The following is a 24,976-nucleotide window of genomic DNA, read 5'->3' on the forward strand; positions in this document are numbered from 1 at the left end:
TTCCTAACACTGTTCACTAAAAATATGGTCCTTTCCCCACTAAATGAGCTTGACAGTTATTTGAACACACACACACACACGTGTGTGTGTGTATATATATATGCTTTTATTTTTCGGTCTTTTTGAGACAGGGTCTCCCTGTAGCCCCAGCTGTCCTGGAACTCACTATATAGACCAGGCTGGCCTTGAACTCACAGAGATCTGCCTGCCTCTGCCTCCCAAGTGCTGGCATGTGCCACTAGGCTTATTTTTGGAGCTCTGTTCCATGGTCTGTTTGAGATCAATTCCACATTGTTTTGGATACTGTAGCTTTGTAATAAGTCTTTTTTTTAAAAAAAAAAATTATGTGTATGAATGTATTGCCTGCATGTATGTAAATGCACCTGTGTTTGTGCAAATGCCCACAGAGGTCAGAAGAGGGCATCGGATCCCCGGAACTGGAGTTACAGATGATTGTTTACCATCATGTGGGTGTTGGGAACTGAACCTGGGTCCTCTGCAAGAGCAGTCAGTGTTCTTAACTGCTGAGCCATCTCTCCAACCTCTGTAGCTCTGTAGTGAGTCTTTTTAACTCCAGTATTGGGAATTGAACGTAGGGCTTCATATGTGGTAGGCAAATGCTCTATCACTGACCTATATCTCCAGCCTGTTAGTAAGTTTTAAAGTCAGAAAGAGTTCTCCAACTTTATTTTTGTTTCTTTTAATTTTTCTAAGAAGATTCTCAAGGGTTTTTTTTTTTTTTAATTAGTTTCTATAATGGATTTTAGTGTGAAAAATTTCTGTTTCTGTCAGGAAAAAGCCAATGGGATTTTGAAACTGTCATAGAACTTTTGTATTCCCTCTTAATGGAAACATTTGCCAGACAGATGAGGGGAGGAAAGAGGTGTTTAGACCAAATGAAGACCACAGTCAAACACATGGAACGATGACAGAGCTTGCTGCACTTGAGGAATTGAAAACAATCTGGCAGTCCTGAGCACTAAGCTCATGTCTGTGTCTATGTGTGTGAGCTGGGCAAGACACATGTTAGACTCTGAAATTAGAGTCTGGATTGCGGAAGGGCCTGCCTTATGCTTAGAAAGTAAATGGAGACTGGTTAAAGGGCTGGGCTTGGGAGTGATGTGGTCATATTCGTACTGAAGAAAGATTCCCTTGTTGGTGTGTGTGAGATTAAGTAGGAACAAGCTCTCAGCAAAATGACTGTTGCAGGTTCTAAGAAATGAAGGATGAGGCATGCACTGTGAAGTTGTGTGGGGACAGGTGGGAGGGGATGGGTCTGAATGCCTCGTACCTTCTCTCACTACACATTCAGATTCTAGCAGCTTCCTTCTCTTCCTGGGTTCCAGGGTTATCACATTTGCTGAGCCCAGGATGATAAGCACTGGACACCCACTGGTGACCTGGCCTTTCACCTTTCAGCTGTATCCTCCAGTGGTCACCTCTTAGAGCTGCAAATAGCTATTGAAGGAGTGGCCTGCTGTGTCTCAGAAGCTGGGGCCTCCACAGCAGCCAGCCTCCTCTCAGAGCCCCACAGCTCCCCGCTTCATCATCCTGTCTCTCTGGGGGGCTCTGGCTGCTCCAAGAGCCTTGTGGTTGTTTCTGTCTTACTCCTGAGTTGGTCTTTTTTTTTTTTTTAATTTGCTGGCCTCAGATTGTATAAAGGATTTTATTTTTATTTCCCATTCCCTTGCCTGGACCATTTGGCTTCACCTGGATTTCCACGAGGCCAGTTCACATCATCCAGGCCTTTGGTTAAGACTGGGTACCTCTGGGTTGACAAGATGATTCAGTGGGTAAAAGCACTTGCTGCCAAGCCTGACCATCAGTGTGTATATGTGTGTATGCCTATGTGTATATATGTGGGCTGTGTATAGGTATGTGATATGCTGTGTGTATTTGTATTAACATGTATATTTATGTACGCATGGGGGTGTATATGGTGTGTTGCATGTGTATGCATGTGATACTTGTATGTGTCTATGTGTGTGCATGTATATATGTATGTGTCTATTGTGCATGTCTGTACATGTGCATGTATCATGTGTGCATAAGTGTGCATTCATATGTGTATATGCATGTGTTTTTATGTGTTTATGTGTGAGCATATGTTTATGTGCATGTATGAACATGTGTCTATGTATATAATGTATATATGTATACTGTATTTGTGTGTATATGTACATGTGCATTCATATGTGTGTGGTGTGTGTATTTGCATGTTTTTGTATATAGTGTACTGTGTATATGTGTGTATATGTACATGTCTATTCATGTGTGTGGTGTGTGTATTTGCATGTTTTTGTATGTATGAATATATTTATATGTATATATCATGTGTATGTATATGTGTATGTGTGTGTGTGTGTGGTATGTGTTAGTATGTGTCCATCCAGCATATCACTTTCATGAGGGAATCATGGAGCTCGGCTCAGGGAGCTGGCTGAGCTCCTGAGCTCTCTTGGGTGTTTTAGAACTGGATATATATTGGCAGCTCTGGGATGGGTGTCTCTGACCTATTACCAAGGGTGGCATATTTTGATTGGAGGGATGAGGCACCCGATCAAAGTCCAGACGTGTCATCAGTGCAGGCTCCTGGGAGATCAGAACAGGATCAGAGCACTAATTGAGGTGATCATTTGATTCCAATGGACTGTTCTTCAAAAATGAACCAGGGACAGTGCAATAAGGAGTTCCAGGAAAGGCCTGAGGGAGTGCTAAAGTAGGGAGTTAGGAGGAGATGGAGAGGGAAAAAAAAGGAAAAAAAAAAGCTGGGGGAAACATGAACTGTAGCTGCCTCTTGAAAGCCAGACACCTCACTTGAACAAAGGACAACACCCCAGATCTTTGTGGCTTCCTAGCTGGGGAAGGTGGCTGGTATTTGGGAGTCTGGGTGTTTGGTCCCAAGCAGAGGCTGCTGAGAACACATCAGGAAAGCAGGCTGTGCCTCACCATTCACTTTATGTCTCCAAACAGGAGAAGAGGGACAGAGGCCACACTGATTCAGCAGAAGTGTCTCCAGGTCTCCTCGGATGTCACATGAGGTTGCCTCTCAGCCCCAGCATGGAGCCAGTGACTGTGGAGCCATCAGAAATGGCTTTGCTCAGCAGTATCCTGGCCACCTGTTCCTTTGTCTCAGGTAGGTGCTAGTCTCTGCTGACTAGGACTGTGACCTGGGGCTAGGTCCTGGGCTGCTTTTTGGTGACTGGGATTAGTTGGCCATATTAGGAGAGATGTGGTGCATTAATCACAGTGAGGCTCTGTTCCATTGGGTTTGAGGTGGAAGTCCTTCAGGTTAGTATTTAAGTGTGACAGTCTCTAATTTGGCAGATAAGCCTTCTCACAGCCTTGTCTTGCTGGAGAAATGTTTGGTTTCCTTTTAGCCTTGGGCTACTGGTGGTTTCTGTCCTTACTATCAAATCTGATGAGGAAGGGACTGAGGAACACTTCACTCAGCCTGAAGATTTCTGTGTGGTTCTCAATCCCACACAGGTTGCTCTTTGTGTGTGTGTGGGGGGGTCTCATGTATTTCAGGTTAGCTTCAAACTTTCTATGTGTTTCTGCTACCCCTCCCGGTTTGTGCAGTGCTGGAGACTGAACCCAGGGCTTGTTGCAAGCTAGGCAAGCTCTCTACCCACTGAACTACATCCCCAGCCCCAGAGGACTTTTATTTTCACTCTTTCTTCAAGGTATATCAGGGATAAAAAGCACTGAAGCTAGAGTAGGGAGGTTTGGAGCTTGGACAACATGTTTGCAGGAGCTAGTGGGTGGCAATCTCCTGTCTCTAGCCTAAAGAATCCTCAGAGTGAAGTAGTGAGTAGCGGTGAGGGTCTGGAATTTCCACAGTCTCAAGGACACTAGAAAATCAGCTGTCCCAAGAAAATGTCTCTGATGAGAGCAAACAGAGTACTGGACTTTAGAGTTCTGCTCAGCACAAGCAGTACCTGGCAGTTTTCCATTTTGGCCAGCGTGACCCTTAGATGTGGCCACTGAATGGTAACTCACTGAATTGGCTTCTATTTACTGTGTGTCTGGCAATCTTGTTAAGGCTGAAAAAGTCCACGGCCCTGATTTTCTGTCTCCTCCCATCTTCCTTCTTCCTACCCTGTTACACTGTCATTAAACATTGATTGGTGCAGGAAAGCATTGCTTCTTTCAAATAAACATGTGTGTGTGTGTGTGTGTGTGTGTGTGTGTGTGTGTGTGTGTCTGTCTGTCTGTCTGTGTCTGTCTGTCTGTTATGGGGGGGATGCTGATGATGGTTCAGCAACTTAAGGTGCTTACCGTGAAGCCTGTATGACATGAATGCAATCCCAGAAACTCACATGGTGGAAAGAGAACTGACTCCCCCAAGTTTTTCTCTGACCCTACATGCATGCCGTGACACAAGCCCAATGCATATACACACATGCACGCACACAGAGTAAATTTAAATAAGCATAGACTGAGCACTAAAGTGGATGCCAAAAAAATGTGAAGTTGAGTCTCTAAAATAAAATTTGTTAGATGCAGTAAATAGACATGATGATTAAAAATTGATTGAGTGGCTGGTAAGAGCACGTACTGCTCTTGTAGAGGGCCCATATTGGGGTACTCACAACCACCTGTAACTCTAGCTCTAGGGAATCTGATGCCTTGTTCTGGCCCCCACAGGCATCTTCACACACAAGCACACGCCCTCACACAAACAACACACATACACATAATTTAAAAAATTATTCTGAAATTGAGAATACTAGGATTATAAAGGAAATGAATAAAGAGCATTTAAAACATTAAGGTGAATAGCCACTGTCTTTAAAGAAAATGGAACAAATGGATTGGAAGTACTGCTGGAAATCATGGCAGGAGAGACTTGTGGGAAAAAACTGGTCTTTTGTCATGTCCATTCTGCTGTGTCTGGCCTTTACCTCCTCAGGTCCCTCCTGTTTACTCTCAGTATCAGTTGTGTGGTGATTAATCTTTATTGTCAACATGAATGGACTGAGGGGTACCTAGAATATTGGTGCACATCTGGATGTGTCTATGAGGGTATTTCCAGAGGTTGATGTGGGTCAGAGGACCAAGCGGAAAACACTCATCTTGAAGGTGGCAGTAAGCTGGGGATCTAAGTGGAATGAAAAAGAAGCCGGGAGCTCCTACACAGGTGGTGCCTTTCTGCTTCTGTGATAAGATACCTGACAAAAGCAGCTTAGGGGAGAAAAGGTTTACTTTAGCTCACAATTCCAGGTTGCAGCCCAGAATTACAGGAAAGTGAAGGTGGGCATGGGCGTGGTGATGCACCCCTTTAATACCAGCCCTCTGGAGGCAGAGGTAGGTGGATCTCTGTGAGATGAGGCCAGCCTGGTCCATGTAGAGACTTCCAGGCAGGGCGGGACTAGGGAGACCCTGTTAAAAAAAAAAGAAAGTCAAAGTGGCAGGAACTTGAAGCAGCTGGTCACACCCTAAGTCAAGAGCAGAGAGAGTGAATGTTTGCATGATCAGCTCATTTCTTCATTCTCATACAGCTCAGAATCCCCTGCTTAAGGGTTACTGCTGCCCATATTCAGGCTGGGTCTGCCCACTTCAACCAACATAATCAAGACAGTCTCCTACAGACATGCCCACGTGATTTTGAGTCTCTTCCCAGGTGATTCTAGAGTGTGTCCAGTTGCTAATTAAAACCAATCACCCCGCAGGCACCACCCTCCTTGCTGGTATGTTTCTCTCTGCTGCCATTGCTCCTGGGCATCAGATTCCAGGTTAGTCAGTCCTTCAGCGGTGACTGGCACCCGAAGTTCTCCGGGAGGCTTTCAGGACTGATCAGCTGTTGGCTTCCTCAGCTGTCCAACCCACAGACTGTGGGAACTATGTCATAGCCTCTGATTATCTAAGCCCGTCTAATAAGTCCCTGCCCCCATTGATTGTGTTCCTCTGGAGAACCATAACACAAGTTGCCTCTTGTTCTATCCACGTGGTTCATTCTGTTAGCAGCATGCTTTTACTTGCTAATGCTCACAACTGCCTTATTCCTTTGTCAGACTTCTGATTAAACTGATAAATGAAACTCACGCTGAGTGAATCCTACTCACTTTGTGTCTGAATATATGTGTGAAATTGTGTGTGTGCGTGTGTGTGTGTGTGTGTGTGTGTTTCTGGGTCATCTGGTATGTTTGAGAGCCTTCTGGGAGAGAGGGAGATAGATGTGTGACTCTGAGAGACTGATATTTGCCTCTTCCTTGACTCAAAGTTGCACTTTTCAGCAAGATGGCTAACGTTCTTCTTAAGGTCATTTTGGGGAGCAGATGCTGTTTAAGCAAAAGGAGCTAGTTAGTAACACATGGAAATGCTCTCTGGAAACTGTTCCTCTGCTGTGCAAGTGTGTTTTTAATCTTTTGATAGTTGGCTTTTGTTTAGTTTGTTCCTTTTACCTGGCATTTCTGTGTGTTGTTTGAAGAGGAAGGGACTGAGGTTCTGATTAGATTTCCTTTGAGAAAGGGCTGGTTTTACTTTCAGATTGTCTAGATAGGGTTGATATGTAGTCTGCAACTATTATCTAGATAGAGTTGGTATGTGGTCTGCAACCAGACTACCAAATGTGCTCACTGTGCATGTAGAACCCAGCCCACACACATGTGCTCTAATACCAGATGAGCTGTTCACGTGGAGTTCTGGTCTCCCTATTTGCTTCCGGATATGTCTTGCCAATGTCTGTGTGCCACGAATCTTAAATCATAACTACATAAGACTGTTACCATTCTTCACAATAGCTACTTTGAACATTGACTATTCCAGTAATTAAAAATATCTGCTTAACAAAACCCACTGAAGAGAAATGACAAGCTATGTAGCCCAGGTTGGTCTTTAACTCACAGTGATCCTCCTCCTGCCTCAGCCTCACAAGTGCTGGGATTATAGGAATAATCAACCATGCTTGGCTGTCTTTTTCTTTGTAAGAAAAAAAGTAGTTGTTAATGCTGAAATGATGAAATTTATAACATAAATTTTCATGAATTAATAAAAATGTCCCAAGAGGAAACGTAATAAAGGATAAGAATTAGCAGTTTATGTAAGGAAAAATACTAATGGTCAATGCAACTAAACAGTTTAGAATTCTAGTAAATAAATGCAAAATGAGAACAGGGCAAAGTGTGGGGAGATGTGTATTGCTGATGAAATTACTTGACATAAGCTCTCTAGGGAATAATTTTATAATACCTATCAAAAGCTATCAAAAAGTGAATATATTATATAGTCAGGAATCTCACTGCTAAGGAATTTCTTTCAAGGGAATAGAGATGTAGACAGACACATTACAATGAGGTATCATTTTAATGGTGAATCATTTTAATGGTGGAAAATTGGTGAATATTAATTGAGATAGAAAGATGAAACAATATATTAATCAGATGCAGATCATGCATATTCACCACATACAGTGTACAGTGCATGTATACATATACATAACGTAACCCATTATTGGTGTCTATTTATACATAAATGTAACTCCATCCTACTGCAATTTATGTGGGTGCTAGGATTGTATGACTATATATGGTGGTTTGAATGAGAGTGCCCCCCCATAGGCCCAAATACTTGAATCCCAGTTGGTGGTGCTATGTGGGAGATTTAGGAGGTGTGGCCTTCCTACAGGAAGCACATCACTGGGCGTGAGAGTTCATACCCTTGCCCCACTTCCAGTTTGCCTTCTCTGCTTCCTGTTCTCCATTTAAGATGTGTTGCCATGCCTTCTCCGCCATGATGAGATCTTATCCTTCTGGAACCATAAACCCAAATAAACTCTTCCTTCTGTAAGTTGCCTTAGTCATGGTGTTTTATCACAGCAACAGAAAAGTAACCAATATAGTATGTCTGTATATTTTTTATTTTCTTTTGCTTAGCTATTTTCTTTTTGTGTGTGTTCCTGTGTGTGCAGGTATGTGTGTGTGTGTGTGTGTGTGTGCGCGCACGTGCATGTGGAGAGCAGAGAAAAACCTGAGCTGTCATTCTTCGGGCATCATTCACCTTGGTTTTTTGAGAGAGGGCATCTCACTGGTCTGGAACTCATGGCCACTGAGCCCCAGGGATCAGTCTGCCTTCACCTTCCCAGCCCTTGGATTACAAGCATGCTCCACCCTGCCTGGCTATTTTTAATTTGGGTTCTGAGGATTGAACAAGCCCTTTCCTGACTGAGCTCTCTCCCCAGCCTACTTAGCTGTATTCTTTACTCTTTGACACCACTTTGTAAGAAGTGATATTTGATCAGAATATTAATTTTTACTTATGTCATACATACATTAGACAATTCCCATTCCCCTCTTTTTGACTTCTTCAGCCACATAGCTAAATCTGAATATTACCACTGGGATGTGCTGTAAGCATTTCAAAATTCAGCTTGGTCTAGAGTAGAGTATTCTGTGTTCCTAACTGAGAAATAGAGTTTTAACCATTGACGCACTTTCTTCATGGAACACATGCAGTTGGCTAAGATCAGTCTGTTTAGCATCTTAGTCTCTTAGTTGTGTTCCCCCATCACTGACTTGGCTCAAGCTCATCATGCTGTTGCCTGAGTTGCCATAATGGCATTTCCAATCATCTTATTACCTCCAGCCTTGCTCCACAATCTATTCTGTAGCAAAATAATCTCTCCAAAGTACATGTGCAATGATACAGTTCTTTTCTTCTTTTTTAAGAACTCCTCAGGGCATTGTTGCTATCTCCTGGATTAAATGCAAATGAATGCTGGACTGGGGAAATGCTGGGTGTAAAGAGCTTTCATGGCAGTGGGAGGGCTGGAGGTCAGATCCCCAAGGCCGTGTAAATGCCAGTGGGCATGTAGCTTGCCTGTAATCCCAGTGCATGGGAGCTGGGATTCAAGTGAGAGACCCTGCCTTAATATGTAAGGTGGAGCAGGATCAAGGATCACCATCAATCTCTGGCCTCCACATGTATGTGTGTACACATGCATGTGCATCTGTACACACATGCATCCCCACTCACATGTAAACATTCATATACACATGCCTGTCACACACACATATATATACACATGCCGAAAATCCAAACTTTTTTTTAGGCTTTAACTACTAACATAATTTGTAGCTGCAGGTAGTACCAAATGTTAAGGTAGCAGCCTAAAGGAGCTCTCTTACCCATAGGAGGCTGTAGAGCTCTTTTTCCATCAGTTCCCCAAGTTTATGTTTTGTTCCTTTTATCTCTGCACTTGGTTTGAGGGAGTTAACATTTCCTGTTTTTAACAATTAGCAAGCAATCCACTGGAACCAGAATGTAACGCTTTATAGTGAGGATAACAATTTCATTAATAATGGCCTCATTAATAACTTCTAATAGGGTCTTTAGAAAGAGTAAATGGAATAATTACTCATTTTACTATCATTATTTGAATCCTTAGTGTGTGCTCCTGGCTCACTCCTCCCTTCTTTTAGGGATTTCCTTCAAGCTACCTCTTCAGTGAGTTTCCCACTGGCCACTCTGTCTGCCGGTGTCCACCAGCTCACACTGAGCACCTCATGTGCACCCCTGCGTTTCTCATATTTTTCTCCCCCTTATCATTCTGTTTCCCTCTAATATACTACACATTTTATTTGTTTTCTATTTCCCCTCCTAAAAAGAAAACCCCCAGGAACAGAGATTTCTTTCTTACCTGTTATCTGCTGTGTGTCCTCTTCATGTAGACTAGCGCTCAGAAGCCATCAGATGATCAACAAATCAATGCATGTAGCTGCATGGCTCAATGTGTGAAAGAGCGTGAAGAGACACAGAGGAAGAAGTCTCACCCTGGAGCTGCCCCTTCCACCCAGCTCTTGATTGGAAGCTGTCCCTAAGGGCTTGTGTATCCTGCTGGTCACCTCCTCTCCTATGTTGTACATGGGGAGCACATCAAATATGCTGTCTGCACTTTGCTTTTCCCAGTGAACAATATATCCTGGAGTCATCCCTCATTCTGTTAGACAGTTGCTTACTGCTCCATTGCACATATGAGCCATCCAGAGTTTAGCCAGTCCTGTGCCCATGGCCATGGGAATGGCTCAGATCTTTCTAAACAGAGCAACAAACAGAGCTGCAGTAAATAGCTATGATGTATCTGTTAAAGTGCATTTGCAGAATTTGTTTCCCAAAACACATCTGCTGGATCATAGCATATACACACATTCTAAGGAAAAATGTCATCAAGCTTCCTCTTAAAGAATCTTACCAATTCAGTCTTTTTAAAGAGATGTATGAAAAGCCTCAAAGCATTGTTTTAAATTGGGGGGATGCCAATCTGACAGATGAAAATATGATCCCTAAATGTCATTTAATTTTTGTTGGTCAGGTGTCAGCAAACTTTTTTTTTTAACCATAAAACACCAGAGAGTATTTTCAGTGTTGTGCTCCAGTCTGTGTTCTACCAGTTTCACTCTGTTGCAACACAAAGGCAGACACAGACTATGCATAAGAATTCTGTTTATGGGACCAGGGGCTCTCACCAGATATAGTTTGTGAGTCATGGTATTCTAGTCCGTTTGACAAGAACATGCTTTTGTGTGTTGATGAGCTATTTTCATGGCTTTTTCTGTGAACTGCTCAGATCTTTTCTCTATTTTCTTTATTAGTTGTTACTTATTTTCTTTTAAAAATTTTTTTTCTTTATTTTTACTTATGTGTATGTTTTGCCGACTTGTATATAAGTATACTACGTGTGTACAGTGCCCAAGGAGGTCAGAAGAGGGTGTTGGATGCCCTGGAACTGGAGTTACAGATGGTTGTTAGCCACCATATAGTTGTTGAGAACCGAACTGGGGTCCTTTGGAAGAGCAACCAGTGCTTATAACTGCTGAGCCATCTCTCCAGCCCCATTGTTACTTATTTTTTAAATGCTTTTTTAGGAATACACATTAGTCCTTTGTCTCTGTTATTATTACAAGTATTTCTCCAATTTGTCATTCGATTTATAGTAGTTTTTTAATGAAGAGGTTTTGAGAATCAGTAAACACACCACACACACACACACACACACACACACACACACACACACACACAATTTTTATTATTAGTGTCTTGTGTAGCCCTGGCTGCTCTTGAACTCTCTACTATCCTCCTGCTTCTACCTCCCATGTCCTAAGATTACAGGCAGACACACACACACACACACACACACACACACACCACAGTTGGCATGCATATATGAGTGTGTTCATTCATCTGTGTGTTGTATGTGTGTGTAGGACACAAGTCAACATCAGTTGTCTTCCTCTATTGCTCTCCACCTTATTTTTGAAACAAGTCTCACTAAACCTGGAGCTATCAATTTGACTGGTTGCCAGTGAGCTCCAGGATCTGCCTGCCTCCACTTCTCCAGCACTGAGGTTCTTTTTATTACATGGGTGCTGGGGAGGTCCACGCACTTTATCAACTGAGCCAATCCTCCAGCCCCCTGGTTTACAGTTTTTACTTAATCAATAAACTACAGGTACAGCTGACTATGTAGTAGCTGGCCAGAATCACGTTTCTTATGTGTTCTTTTGTATTTTCTTATGCTGGGTGTGAAGAGGGTGGTCTCTCAGCAATAAAGGGGCTTAGCCTTCCACAACTCAATGGACTGCAATCACAGATTTGAACATTTGTGAAAGTGATGTAGTTGTTGGTATTTGTTATTCCTGTCTATACTGGGGATCCTGTGAGAGCTGAGAACTTTGTCCCCTTAGTGACAAGAGCACAGTCCAAGACACTGTAGGCTCACAGTAAGACTTGTAGATTAAAAAAGTAACCTCTTATTGAGTATAAGACTTATAAAAAATTCTAAGAGTTGGAATTATCTGTTGCTAGAGGAGACAGTTTGATGAAAGAGAATTTGATGAAAGTCATACTTTCATGTGCTGCTGATGGCAAAGGGATGTGCCAACTTTGAAGGCCACTTGGCAACATATGAAGAGCTGTAATGATGGATATCTATTTAACACAGATTCTTGTTTGAGAATCCCTGCAAGGCAGTAAACAATAAATAAGCCAAAAAGGAAGTAGTATTAGGCACAAAATATTCCTGCCATCATTATTTTTGTATTTTCCAATCAACTAAATGAAGGCAAGAAAACATTTTTATATTCTAAAAAATTTATAAATATTAATGTGTATGAGTGTTTGCCTACAGGTATGTAAGTACACCACATGTGGGCCTGGTGCCTGTGGAGACCAGAGGAGGGTGTGGGGTTCTCTGGAACTTGAGTTACAGATGGTCATTAGCTGCCATGTGGGTGTTGGGAACCAAACCTGGGTCCCTACAAGAGCAGCCAGTGTTTACTACTGAGCCATCTCTCCAGCCCCAAGAGACCATTTTTGTAAATGTGGTTCATCATTGTCTCTGGATAAGCTAGTCTAGGTGGGGTTGAGGAAGAGGAACAACGCAGAGCAGTGCTATCACTGTATGAGTATGCCCCGAGGAAACGATGTGGTGATAAATCTGGTGTGAATATTTTGACTGTAACAAATAAATACAAATAAATGTGTACATGTTATTATGACACAGAGAGAAGACAAAAATCCATTTCACTACACTACGTACTGCATAATGATGTTCAAGTTGTGAGTTATGGTGATTTTTACATATTTTTCCATTTTCTGCTCTGTTTTAAATTACATTTTTTATTTACTTATTTATTTACTTATTAGTGTGTGTGTGTGTGTGTGTGTGTGTGTGTGTGTGCACATACTATGGCATGCATATAGAGGCCTAAGAACAACTTGCAGGAATTGGTTCTCCTTCTCATGTGAGTCCTGGGGTTCAAACTCAGGTTGTCAGGCTAGACAGCAAGTACTTTTTACCCACTGAGCCATCTCACTGGCCCCATCCCCTATTCTTCTAATGATATTTTATTTTATATATATGCACACATACACACATGTATATGATGATTTCACACACACACACACACACACACAGGATGTAAAGTGTATCTCAAGTGACATGTGTTGGAGACTTAGTCACCTGCTGGTGGCACTATTTTGGTGGTTTCTGGAAATTTTAGGATGGGGGGCTGTTGCACTAAATTTTTCCCACCCCTCCTCCTTGGGAGACCCACAAGCATGTGCCCTCTGAGGTCCCAGGGCTGACAAAACTGACAGAATACCTTCTATTTGGGTTCTGCATAGTTTATGACATCTGGGAGGGAGTGATTACAAAGACATGAATTCTCATAGGCTTTTTCTTTCCCATATTTGAAACACCATCAGCGAGTCCTGCCCAAGGTCTCTGCCAATTTTTCAACTGCAGTTCAGAGCATTATGTTTCCAAAATGGCCACAGCTCCTCCCTTTTTTTCCCAGCGTGCTCAGCGTCTCTCAGCTTCGGTCTCTAGACCCACCCTAGTTCAGTTCTAGCTTTTCGGAGGACACCTACCCAACAGGGGCCTAGTTGAAGGAGTAGGTCACTGGGGGTACATTGCCCCCACTCTTCCTATCTCCTGTCTCCTGTCTACTTCTGTCAGCCATAAAATGAGATGACCGTGGATTAACCCTTTGTGTCCTAGCTTCACTTCTCTTGCTTTGATAAAATACCCTAACTAAAGGCAATAACTTGAAGCTGCTGGTCACATCACATCTATAGTCAAGAGCAGAGAGAAAATCATTGTGTCCCTGCCACCTGCTGTGCTTAGCTGATACAGCCCAGGACCCGAACCCAAGGAATGTTGCTGTCCACAGAGGGCTGAATCTTCCCATATCAATTGGCTTGTAATCAAGTCAATCCCTTAGAGACATACCTGATCTAGACAAGTGCTCACTGATTCTACATTGTGTCAAGTTGACAATTAGAACTAACCACCACGCGCTGGAACTGCCAGACAAAATAAAATGTTAAATTGTTTATGTTAGGTACTTTGGTGATAGGGACAAAAAGTTGACTAATAACATACAATTCCATTTATACGTTTATATACTCATAAATGTATTTACATATAATGACGTTATTAACCGAACTTTTAGAATTTGTATATGCATGGTTAATTTAAATGTAATTCATGATTTGACAACAACACATATTTGTGAGGAAGTCACCTTGAGCAATTCACTGTACTGCATTCTGAGAATCCAAAGTGACTTAGATTTCTGCACCCAAATTTCTCACTGTCCTGTGGGAAAGATAATGGCTATATAGTTAATTATAACACAACTACATAAAGTGTGACCTAGACGAGGTGGGGGAGGGGCTAATTAATCACATGCTTCTTCCCTTTCAAACTCAAGAACCCAGACAAGCATCAAACCAGTCTGCAGCAGGGGGGAAGCCCCAGCAAAGAATGAATGGGAGTCTTTCCCTACCTCCCTTGAGCCACAGAGAAGGTATAGAACTGCAGCTATTTTCCAAGATGGGAGAAAAGTGAGCAGTCTATAGGGTGAGGACTAGGGAAATGGAGGCTTCCCTGTGGGGTACCTACTGCCCAGGAGGTAGGGAGGAAAAGATGAGAGAGGGAGACACAAAGCACACATCTGAGCTGGCCTGGCAGGGACAGAGCTTCTGCAGTATTCTTTTTTCCCAAGGAGAACAAGTCAGGGGCAGAAGAGGGGAGCTTCCTCCAGCATCAGAGTAGACAGAAGAACTGGGGAGGGGCAGGGGGCGATGCCACAAAGATCTCTCTGTACAATGATGGAGAACTCAGTGAAGACATTGTACTGAGCCCTCCCTGAATCCACACAGCTCTGTTACTCTCTTTAAAGCCCATTTAAAAACCTCAATCCCTTCCACTCAAAAGGCTGAGAGCTTTGAGGTCAACAGAAAAGCTCAGGCAGAGAACATGGTACCTGTGCTTGGAGACCAGCTGATCTGGCCTGGTGGGATGTGGCTGCTTTTTCCTGAAGTCTCCTGGGCATGATCTGACCTCCCAGGATGCAAATGAAATTAGCCTTGAGACCTCCACAATAGGCCTCTTCCTGCCTATGAAAACAATGATCCTGCAGGAAACAAGATATAGCAATACATTTATTTTTATTTATTAAGGGAAAACAACCAACAATGGCCCTCCTCACCCTGCTTCCTGGATAATTACCAGCTGTCTGGATGTAGTCAAGACCAGGGTAGATCATTGGCCAAGAGGAAGTGACCTGGAGCAGGAAGTATTAGAGGAGAGAAAAACAATCACTTTAGAGCTCTAGTTCTGATGTATATAGAAAATGAGGAAGCATGACTCAAAATTATGCCAGCTGTGAAAATCTGCCCTGAAGCGCTAGCTTTGTGCCCAGTGAGTCCCAATAAGCTCGTTCGCTCTGCCTAGTTGCTTTGGTTCTGCTTCTCTGGGAATCTGTATCTCCAGATGATAATGCTGTAGGCAAAAATGATGTTTTCTTATCTGGGAAGCAGGATGAGAAAAACTAGTTAAGCTAGAATGAGAACAGCAGTTTCCAAAATTAGGCCCGTGAGCTGGGCCTGGTGGCCCATGACTCCCGGCACTAAGGAACTGGACACAGGAGGAACAAGAACTTAAGGCCAGCCTAGGCTACACAATCAAATCCTGTCTTATAAAACAAAGCAATAATGCCAACAATAAAAGTTATCCCTACGTAATAGGTTGGGTAAGGGCAGGCTACGAAAGTCAGAATTATTCATTTTCTACCTTTAGTCTCATGTGTAGCTTTCCACCTTGATGAAACTAATGACATAGGTCACCTCAGCCTCATGGCTTAATCATGGTTATCAGTAATTTCCCATGGTGCTAAATTGTGATGGCTAAAGACAGAAAACTAGCACATAGAGATTGCCCCAATCCTGGCAGATTCAGTAAATGACAGACCCCTCTGTCTGTCTGTTTGGATATCTATCATCTATCTATCTATCTATCTATCTATCTATCTATCTATCTATCTATCTATCTATCATCTATCTATCATCAATCAATCATCTATCTATCATGTAACCTTTAAATCCTATAGGAGAAATGGACACATGATAAAAGATAGTTGGAGAGGGTTGGGGAGAGAGTTCAATGGGTCAAGTGTCTTTTGCACAAGTGTGAAGATCTGAGTTTGTATCCCAGCAACCATGTAAAAAAAGCTGGGTGTGGTGACATATGTCTATAACCCCAGCACTAAGGAGGCAGAAACAGGCAGATTTCAGGGGCTCACTAGCCAACTTCATGGATGTTACGTAGAAGTCAGCTGATCTCTCTCTTTAGCACATTTCATTTGAACTTAGAAAAGCTATATATTTTTGAAAAATATGCATGGGTATATGCACATGAGTGTGGATGCCCATGGAGGCCAGAAGATGGCATCAGGTTCCCTGAAACTGTAGTTACAAGTGGTCATGAACTCTCCAACATAGGTACTGGGAACTCAACTCTGGTCCTCTGGAAAAGCAACAAGCACTCTTAACTGTTGAGCCATCTCTTCAGTTCCTAAAAAGCTGTATTTGAATTATAATAGGCTCATCATTTTTTTAGCATGATGAAAAAGCCTGCCCTATGCTAGAAATAATTTTTTTTTTTTTCTGTTAGGGTCTACTGAAGCATACATACTTATCTCAGAGCTATATCTCCTAAACCAAAGTATGTTCAGGATGATCTTAAATTCTTTTCCCAGGAGCAAATTTTCACAATAACTCTGTAGACTATTTGCTCTGTTCATAATGAAGTGATCCTTAATAGAATTTTAGAAAAACTTGTTAGAACGTTCCTTACTGCCAAAAGGGAGAATTCAGTGTGTGTGGAGTTCCAGGCAGAGACCTTATATCAGTTCTGCATTAATGAAAAAGAGGAGGGCTCACTGTAACTGAAGTTTGATGGAGAAAAGCAGAGAGAAGTAGCCAAGAAGGAGGGAAAGAAGGAAAGAGGAGACATTGAATATTCAGAAGTAAAAGAAGGTGATTTTGTGTGAGATATATTTTGTATGAGGCTAAGGTAAAAGGGAGTTTTTATACATAAAAATTAAAATTTATAGGTAACCTTGTCTCTTAAAGCTGTAGATCAGGAGTCTGGGAAGATGGCCTAGTCTGTTAAGTCTTGCAAACATGAAGACCTGAGTTTGATCCCCCGGTGCCCATGTAAGATGCTAGGCATGGTGTTGCCCTCTTGTAAGTTTAGTGCCTGACAGGCAGAGACAAGAGATCCCTGGGGTTCACTGGCTAGCCACTGTAGCCTGCTTGGGGAGCTGTAGGCTAGTGGAAGACCCTGTCTCAAAAAATCAGTGTAGACGGCTCCTTAGGAATTGCACTCAAGGTTGTCCTCTGGCTTCCACACACGAGCACATGCACCTCCTACACTCATGCATCCGCCCTCCACCTCCACATTCACACACACACACACACACACACACACACACACACACACATACACGAACACACGAGATGGATCAGCTTTCCCATTAATTTATGTATTTGTGTATAAATATCATTTATTGCATCTGGGTGTGGGGGTCTTGCCCAAAATTTCAGCCCCTGGGAAACTGAGGCAGGAGGATCTCAAATTCCAGTCCAATATGGGCTACATAGAAAGATTCTCTCAAGGAGGAAAAAGGGAACAGTTTTTGTAAGAATGAGGCCTGATTCAATGAATATATTGTTTCTAGTTTCATTTTTATAGGTATAGTTGTTGAAAAAATTGTTCACATAAATATATAAATGGGATAAAATGAGTTTTGTTGTAATGACATCACTGAAATCTTAGAATTAAATTTGTGTTGTCTACCAAAAGCAAAGTCATCTGTCATCAAGAATAATTTGTAATGATCCATCAGTTGATTACTTGCTAGTCCCTCTGTTTTGTTGATAGTCAAAACATGGAGCTGGGGAGATGGTTCAGTGGGTAAAGATTTTGCCTTGCAAGTGTGAGGAATTCAAACATGCAGAGCTTGGAGTTCAGATCCCCAATATCATATCTCTCTCTCTCTCTCTCTCTCTCTCTCTCTCTCTCTCTCTCACACACACACACACACACACACACACAGAGGCTTCCACACACATGCAAACACAGAAAAGAACCAAGAAACATGCATTGAAGGTGTGGAAATCATTTTCTTTAAAGCCATCTGTGAGCCTGGCATTGTGGAGCATAACTATAATCTCAGCACTTGGGAGTGACGGCAAGAGGATCAGAAGTTCAAGGCCAGCCTGGAATGAATAAGAGCCTGACTCAAAAATACAAAATAATAAATAAATAAATGAACAAGTCGGCCATCTATTCCTACTTTCCCCTTGAGCACATTTCCCCAGTGTGAAGATGGCCTAACCTAGAGAAAAAGCACACAGAGCCCAGACTGTCTTAAACTCACAGAGATGCAGGCAGGCTTAGTGACCTAATGGGCTACCATGGGTGTGTGGATAGAGGAATGGCCCTGGGCTTTCTGACAAGCTGTCGCCTCAGGTACAGTGACCTTATTTCTGCCCTGTGTAGCTGGTGGCAGAAGATCAATTCTGGTAGCACTTAGGGCAGATTTCTGAGGCTGAGTCAAGCCTGCTTTGGAGAGAAGAGGCTGCTGGAGTGCTCTGCACAGAGCAGCCAAGTCAGGACACAGCCCCTGGGAAAGGTTTGATTCTGGAAAACAGCAGAACCCGTTTTCCCAGCAAACGGACTTTCATTTTGCTCTATTCCTGCAATACTCCTTTTGACTTAACACTAGAATGGCATTTGGTGGAGGCCACCTAGACTGAAGCTTTCTTGCTCTGTTTCCTGAGCCCTGTGGTGTCCTACGAGTCTGTCTCTCTGAGGCTGTTCCATTAGTGCCTCACTTCTCTCTACTTCAGTTATTTTATTGTGTGTCTATGTGTGCGTGCCTATTTTTGTGTGCACGTGCAGTATACTCACCCATGCATACATGGAGGCTAGAGGCTGAAGTTAGGTGTCTTCCTCTATCATTCTCCACCTCATTTTTTGAGACAGGGTCTCTCACTGAACCTGGAGCTCGCTATTCGGATTATCTGGTTGGCTAGTGGGCTCCTGAAGTCTGCCTGTTTCTGCCTCCTCAGTGCTGGGGTTATAGACATGTGTTACCACACTCAACTTTTTTTACATGGTCTCTGGGATACAAACTCAGGTCCTCACAGTTGCACAAAAGACACTTGACCCATTGAACTCTCTCCCCAACCCTCTCCAACTATGTTTATCACGTGCCCATTTCTCTGATGGGATTTAAAGGTTCCACGAAGCTGAGATCTAACCAGGCCGATTTGACTAATCAGTGGTAGAGCTCCCCTCCCCATTATACAAAGGAAAGACTAATCTTGGGATTTAACCAGTCACAGGAGGATATATCCAGGACTCCAGTTTTTCTAAGACATGTCCATGTATCAGAAAGCTTAAGGAATTTCTGAGCTTGTTCCAGATTCTACATGAGAGTCAGGCCTATTCCAAGCTGAAGTGATTAGATAGCATTATGTGGTTAATTGCCTTCAGGTGAACACAAGTTAATCATGGATGAATGCAGGCTGCCATGCAGTGTGTGGCTCTCCATATGGTTAGCTCCTCAGAGAAGCTACAAAGCTGAGGTACAGTTGGAGCTCCACAGTGCTTGGCAGAGGGCTATGAGATGGGTGCTGAGAATACCACCTTTTATTTACCCAGAAATGAGTGTTTTCCGGGCCCTTCCCCACACATCATCTCCAGTGGGCCTCCCAGTGTCTATGAGTAGTGGGACACTCAGTGTTGCTCCTGACCCCATACACATTGCAGGAAGCAATGAGACACTGGGCTTCCAAATTGGGCCGATTGGGCTTATTTGTTTGGTCTTTATAATGGTTTGTGGCCTAAGGGAGTTACACATCTCTCCCTGCCTCTGCTTTTCATGTCATTAGACACAACTAAAGCAGAAAGAGAGGAGGAAGAGGGAAGCAGGAAGGAGGACAGGATAAGAGGGTGTGTTGTATTCCCTGAAACTGTAGCAATGGGTTTGGATACTCTGTAGGTTCTGGAAATTCAGAGATATAAATGCCTTCAGAAAGAATCCAGTCTTGTGAGACATCTCTGGGTATAAATGATTGGCAGAAGTAAAGCAGGGGCTGTTTGTGCTTCAGGGCACAGTGATAGAGTAAGCATCCCTGGGAGGCGGGGGGATCATAGGCATTTTGTGAGCTGGAGGATCTAGTGGAGACCATGTCTCCTGAAGACTGCCAGACTCCCCTTATGCAGCAGGTCTGTACCCACATGAAGGCTGGGCTTGTGGCCTATTACAAATCATAGTCTTCATCAATATCTCTATATTACTATATTAGGTTTTTTGTTGTTGTTGTTGTTTTCTTTTTTCCTGAGACAGAGTCTCCCTGTAGCCCCAGCTGGCCTGGAACTCACTATGTAGACCAGGTGGTCTTGATCTCACAGATCCACCTGCCTCTGCCTCACGAGTGCTGGGATTAAAGGTCTGTGCCACCATACTCAGGTATTATTTCTCTTGTTGCACTGACCAAATACCTGACAAGAACCAACTTATGGGAGGAAGGATTGATCTGGGTTCATGGTTTGAGGGGGTGGAGCCCATCATAGCAGGGAGGGAATGGCTGTGGGAGCAGGAGGTGGCTGGTTATATCACACCTACATTCGGGAAGCAGAGAGAGATGAATGCTGGTGCTCAGCTTACTTCCCCTACTTTTCTCTTTTACATTAGTCCAGGACTCCAACTCATGGGATGGTGTCGGTCACATTTCCCTCTCAGTTAAACCTCACTGGAAATGACCTCACAGACACACCCAAAAGGATGCTTCCTTAATGTCCTAGGTATTTCTTAATCCAGTAAAAGTGACAAAATCATCACAGTTATCTTGGATGGAGTTACACATGTTGATTTGCGTAGATAATGGTAGGCTCCAAAAGATTATTTCAAATGACAGTAAAAAAATTATTTTTAAAAATCTCACTACAGGGAGACCCTGTCTCAAAAAGACTAAAAAAAATTTTAAAAAAACTCAATGGACACCTTTTTCTAAAATGGAGAAGGGGCTGGAGAGATGGTCAATGGGTTAGAGCACCTGCTGTATAAGCAGGAAGATCTGAGTTTGTATCCCCAGCACCCAGGTAAAAAGCTGGGTGTGGTGACACAGGGCTATAATCCCAGCACTGTGTTGGGGCAGAGACAGGAGGATTATTTGGACATATTGGCTGTCAGCCTAGCTCCAGGGTCAGTGAGAGACCTTGTCTCAAGGGAATAGGAAGAGAGTAATAATTTAGCAGTACATTCAATATCCTCCTCAGGTCTCTGGGTGCACACACAATACACAAAGAGGAGAAATGGCCTTAATGCTGTCTGTCACCTTTGTGAAAGACATGGTTCACCTTTTAGTAAGTTCACTATGTGGCATTTTTTTTTAAGTTTATTTTTATGTGTATGAATGTTTTGCCTGCATGTATGCAAGCATACCTGTGTTATGCAATGCCCCTAGAGGCCAGAAGAGGGGTGTCAGATCCCCTGGAATTGGAGTTAAGGACAGTTAGCTACCATGTGGGTGCTAGGAACTGAACTCAGGTCCTCCGGTAGAGCATCCAGTACTCTAAACCACTGAACCATCTCTCCAGCCCCATTATGTGAGAGGGTTTTACATGATGATAAAGGTATCATCTTTTGATTGACGATGAAGGTATGACTTAGGGTCAGATGATTAGGAATGTAGTTTCTACAGTGGAGGGGTTATGGTCCCCCTTTTTTCTCCCATCAGTACAGGGCCTTGCTATGTGGTCCTGGCTGGCCTGGAACTTACAACAGTCTTCTTGTCTGTGCCTCCCCCAGTGCCGGGGTTACCACAACAATTCCAGCACTCTTATTTTCTATGCTAAACTCAGAGAATGACAGGAAAGTCAGTTAGTGTTCTTTGAAATCTAGCTATATGGCAGTTATTTCAAAATATTTAAAGGGGTGTTGTAGAAAACAGGAATTTAACATCTTTGTAGAAAGCAAGAATTTAACATCTTATGCTTTCCAGCATAGCTATGATTCTTTCACACCTCCAGACCTTTATTCGTGCTGTTCCCTCTGTCTGGAATACTCTTCCTCATCCTCCATATGGATCCCATCTTGGGCTTCAATTCCTGCTCAGAAATGATCTTTTCTAGAAAGCTTTCTCAGTTTTTCATTGCTGTGACCAAATCCAAGAAACACTTTCAAGGTGGAAGGCTTTATTTTGGCTCAAGGTTTCTGGGGTTGCAGTGTGTCGTGATGGGGAGGGTGTGCAGAGCAGAGCAGCTCACCTAGGGAAGGCGAGGGGGAGGAAGGAGAGAACAGCTGCCCTCAAGGCTTTTGTCTTTCCCTCTTCTATCCCTTTTGTGCCCCAGTCCATGGGGCAGTACCACCTACATTCATGGACGGTCTTCCCCCTTTGGTCAGTCCTCTGTGGAAGCATCCTCTCAGATACACCAGAGCTATGCTTTATAATCTCCTAGATGTTTCTTTAAAAAATCAAGTTAACAAGATGAACCATCACAGACTCCCATGCCCAACCTTAGGAACTCACTTGACTCGTGTTCCAGAGTGCCCTCCTCTTCTTCGGGGAACAGGCTGTTTTTGTGGTGGCTGGTGTGTTGACATAGCTTCTCTCAGCTCTCCCAGCATTCGCTGGTCTTAGCTGGAAAGAATCAGCTGAGCCTTCTGTACTCTGCCCTCCAGTCTGCCTGCTCACCTCTTTATCCACCTGTTCTGCTTTCTGTTTCCTTTTCCACTCTTTGTTCTTGTGACTGACATCTGTTTTCTTCACGTTACCATCATTTCAATGAGGATTTCAGAGGCAGGGATATCAACACATGGGTTCAATATGTGACTTTTAGACTGATAAAGCCTTTTATAGGATACAATCTACAATGCATAAAATCTCAAAAGAATATGTTCTGTGATACAGCTGCTAAATTTCTTTAATAATTTTTATTAGTTCTTTGAGAATTTCATACAGTGTATTTTGATCATATTCACTGCCTCTCCAACTCCTCCCATATCCATCCACTGTTCCTAGTCACTGAATGTTGTGTCCTCTTTATTTTAATAAAAAAAAACAAATGAGTCCAATTTGTGCTGCCTATATACTCTTGGGTGTATGACTATCCACTGGAGCACGGTCCTCATACCAAGTGGCAGACTATCTTAAAGAAGATCCACTCTCCCTCTCCCAGTGGTTGTCAATTGTCAATGCCTCCTCAGCTAAGGATGGGACATCTTGCCTGCCTCCCCTCTCCATACTGGGATTTTGTCTGGCTTGAGCTTGAACAGGTCTTTCACATGCTGTCACAACTGCTATGAGTTCATATGTGCACCTGTCCTGCTGTGTCTGGAAAACATGGTTTCCATTTAGTCATCCTCTGCCTCTGGCTCTTAGAATCTTTCTGCCCTGCTCCCCCTTCACAATAATCCCTTGGGAGGAGACAATGTGCTATAGATAGCCTATTTAGGGCCGAGCACTCAACAATCTCTTATTTTCTGCATGTTGACCAGTTGTGAGTCTCTGTGTCAATCATCCCCTGCTGCCAAAAGAAGCTTTTCTGATGAGGGTTCAATGGGTCTAAGTCATTAGGACTCAGTTTAATACTATGTCGATTTAGCAGAATAATAGCAGTAGGCTTTCCCATAGGGCCTGTTGAACCCAAAGGTCCTTTGTACCCATAATGGTGCCAGGTACAGGTTTCATTTGTGGATAAAAATTTTTCTAATTGTTTTGTGTGTGTGTGTGTGTGTGTGTGTGTGTGTGTCCACAATGTGTGGGTGAGTGTGCATGCCATGGTGCACATGCTGAGGATGGATGGGGAAGGGCACCTTGTAAAGTTGGTTCTCTTCTTCCATTTTTATATGGGTCTTGGGGATCAAACTCAGGTCACCATCCTTGCTCAGCAAATATGTTTACCTGCTGAGCCATTTGCTAACCAACTGTTAAATGCCTAGATCAAAAACACATAGAAATAATTCATATGCTTAAGGAGTAGTAAAGACATTGCCTTATAGCACTGATCACAATTGTGAAAAACAAGAAACAATTTATAGGCTATTAGTAAATGACTCAATGAACTTTTATAGATCTATACTATAGAACACACAAACACACAGATCTGAAAATATAAGTTTTTTTTTCTCCAGACACGGTTTCTTGTAGCCCAGGCTGGCCTTGAACTCAGTGTGTAGCCGAGGATGACCTTAAACTTCTGATCCTTCTGCCTCCACCTCCAGAGTGCTAGGATTAAAGGATGACCCACCATGCCCAGCTTTAAATTTAAAACGTAACTATGTATCATCTCTGAACCCTCTTGTATTATCTGATACCACAAAAGAATATATTGATTTATTTTCCAAGTGACTACAGAGTAAGGAAAACAAATTTTCTAATGTACATATGAGTGCTGTCAGCTTGATCATGCCCTGTGATCAGGCTAGTGAGTGCTGTCAGCTTGATCATGCCCTGTGATCAGGCTAGTGAGTGCTGTCAGCTTGATCATGCCCTGTGATCAGGCTAGTGAGTGCTGTCAGCTTGATCATGCCCTGTGATCGGCTAGTGAGTGCTGTCAGCTTGATCATCCCCTGTGATCGGCTAGTGAGTGCTGTCAGCTTGATCATCCCCTGTGATCGGCTAGTGAGTGCTGTCAGCTTGATCATCCCCTGTGATCGGCTAGTGAGTGCTGTCAGCTTGATCATCCCCTGTGATCGGCTAGTGAGTGCTGTCAGCTTGATCATCCCCTGTGATCGGCTAGTGAGTGCTGTCAGCTTGATCATCCCCTGTGATCGGCTAGTGAGTGCTGTCAGCTTGATCATCCCCTGTGATCGGCTAGTGAGTGCTGTCAGCTTGATCATCCCCTGTGATCGGCTAGTGAGTGCTGTCAGCTTGATCATCCCCTGTGATCGGCTAGTGAGTGCTGTCAGCTTGATCATCCCCTGTGATCGGCTAGTGAGTGCTGTCAGCTTGATCATCCCCTGTGATCGGCTAGTGAGTGCTGTCAGCTTGATCATCCCCTGTGATCGGCTAGTGAGTGCTGTCAGCTTGATCATCCCCTGTGATCGGCTAGTGAGTGCTGTCAGCTTGATCATCCCCTGTGATCGGCTAGTGAGTGCTGTCAGCTTGATCA

The 24,976-nt window shown here is 43.2% G+C and overlaps 1 protein-coding gene across 5 annotated transcripts in view; it reads left to right on the top strand.

Moving 5' to 3' along the window:
* Eva1a (eva-1 homolog A, regulator of programmed cell death) overlaps positions 1-24,976 on the top strand; it is a 65,583-nt gene that overhangs the window by 37,347 nt on the left and 3,260 nt on the right. For 2 of the 5 annotated variants that reach the window (XM_008841584.3, XM_008841582.3), the window contains one exon: positions 2,974-3,136. In XM_008841584.3, the coding sequence (XP_008839806.1) occupies positions 3,037-3,136 (100 nt within the window). In that variant the 5' untranslated portion in view covers positions 2,974-3,036. The other 3 variants (XM_029567601.1, XM_029567603.1, XM_029567602.1) reach the window with 3 other exon arrangements.

Source organism: Nannospalax galili, unplaced genomic scaffold, assembly GCF_000622305.1.
Source record: "Nannospalax galili isolate Female #2095 unplaced genomic scaffold, S.galili_v1.0 scaffold61, whole genome shotgun sequence".
In the NCBI taxonomy this organism is placed as follows: domain Eukaryota; kingdom Metazoa; phylum Chordata; class Mammalia; order Rodentia; family Spalacidae; genus Nannospalax; species Nannospalax galili.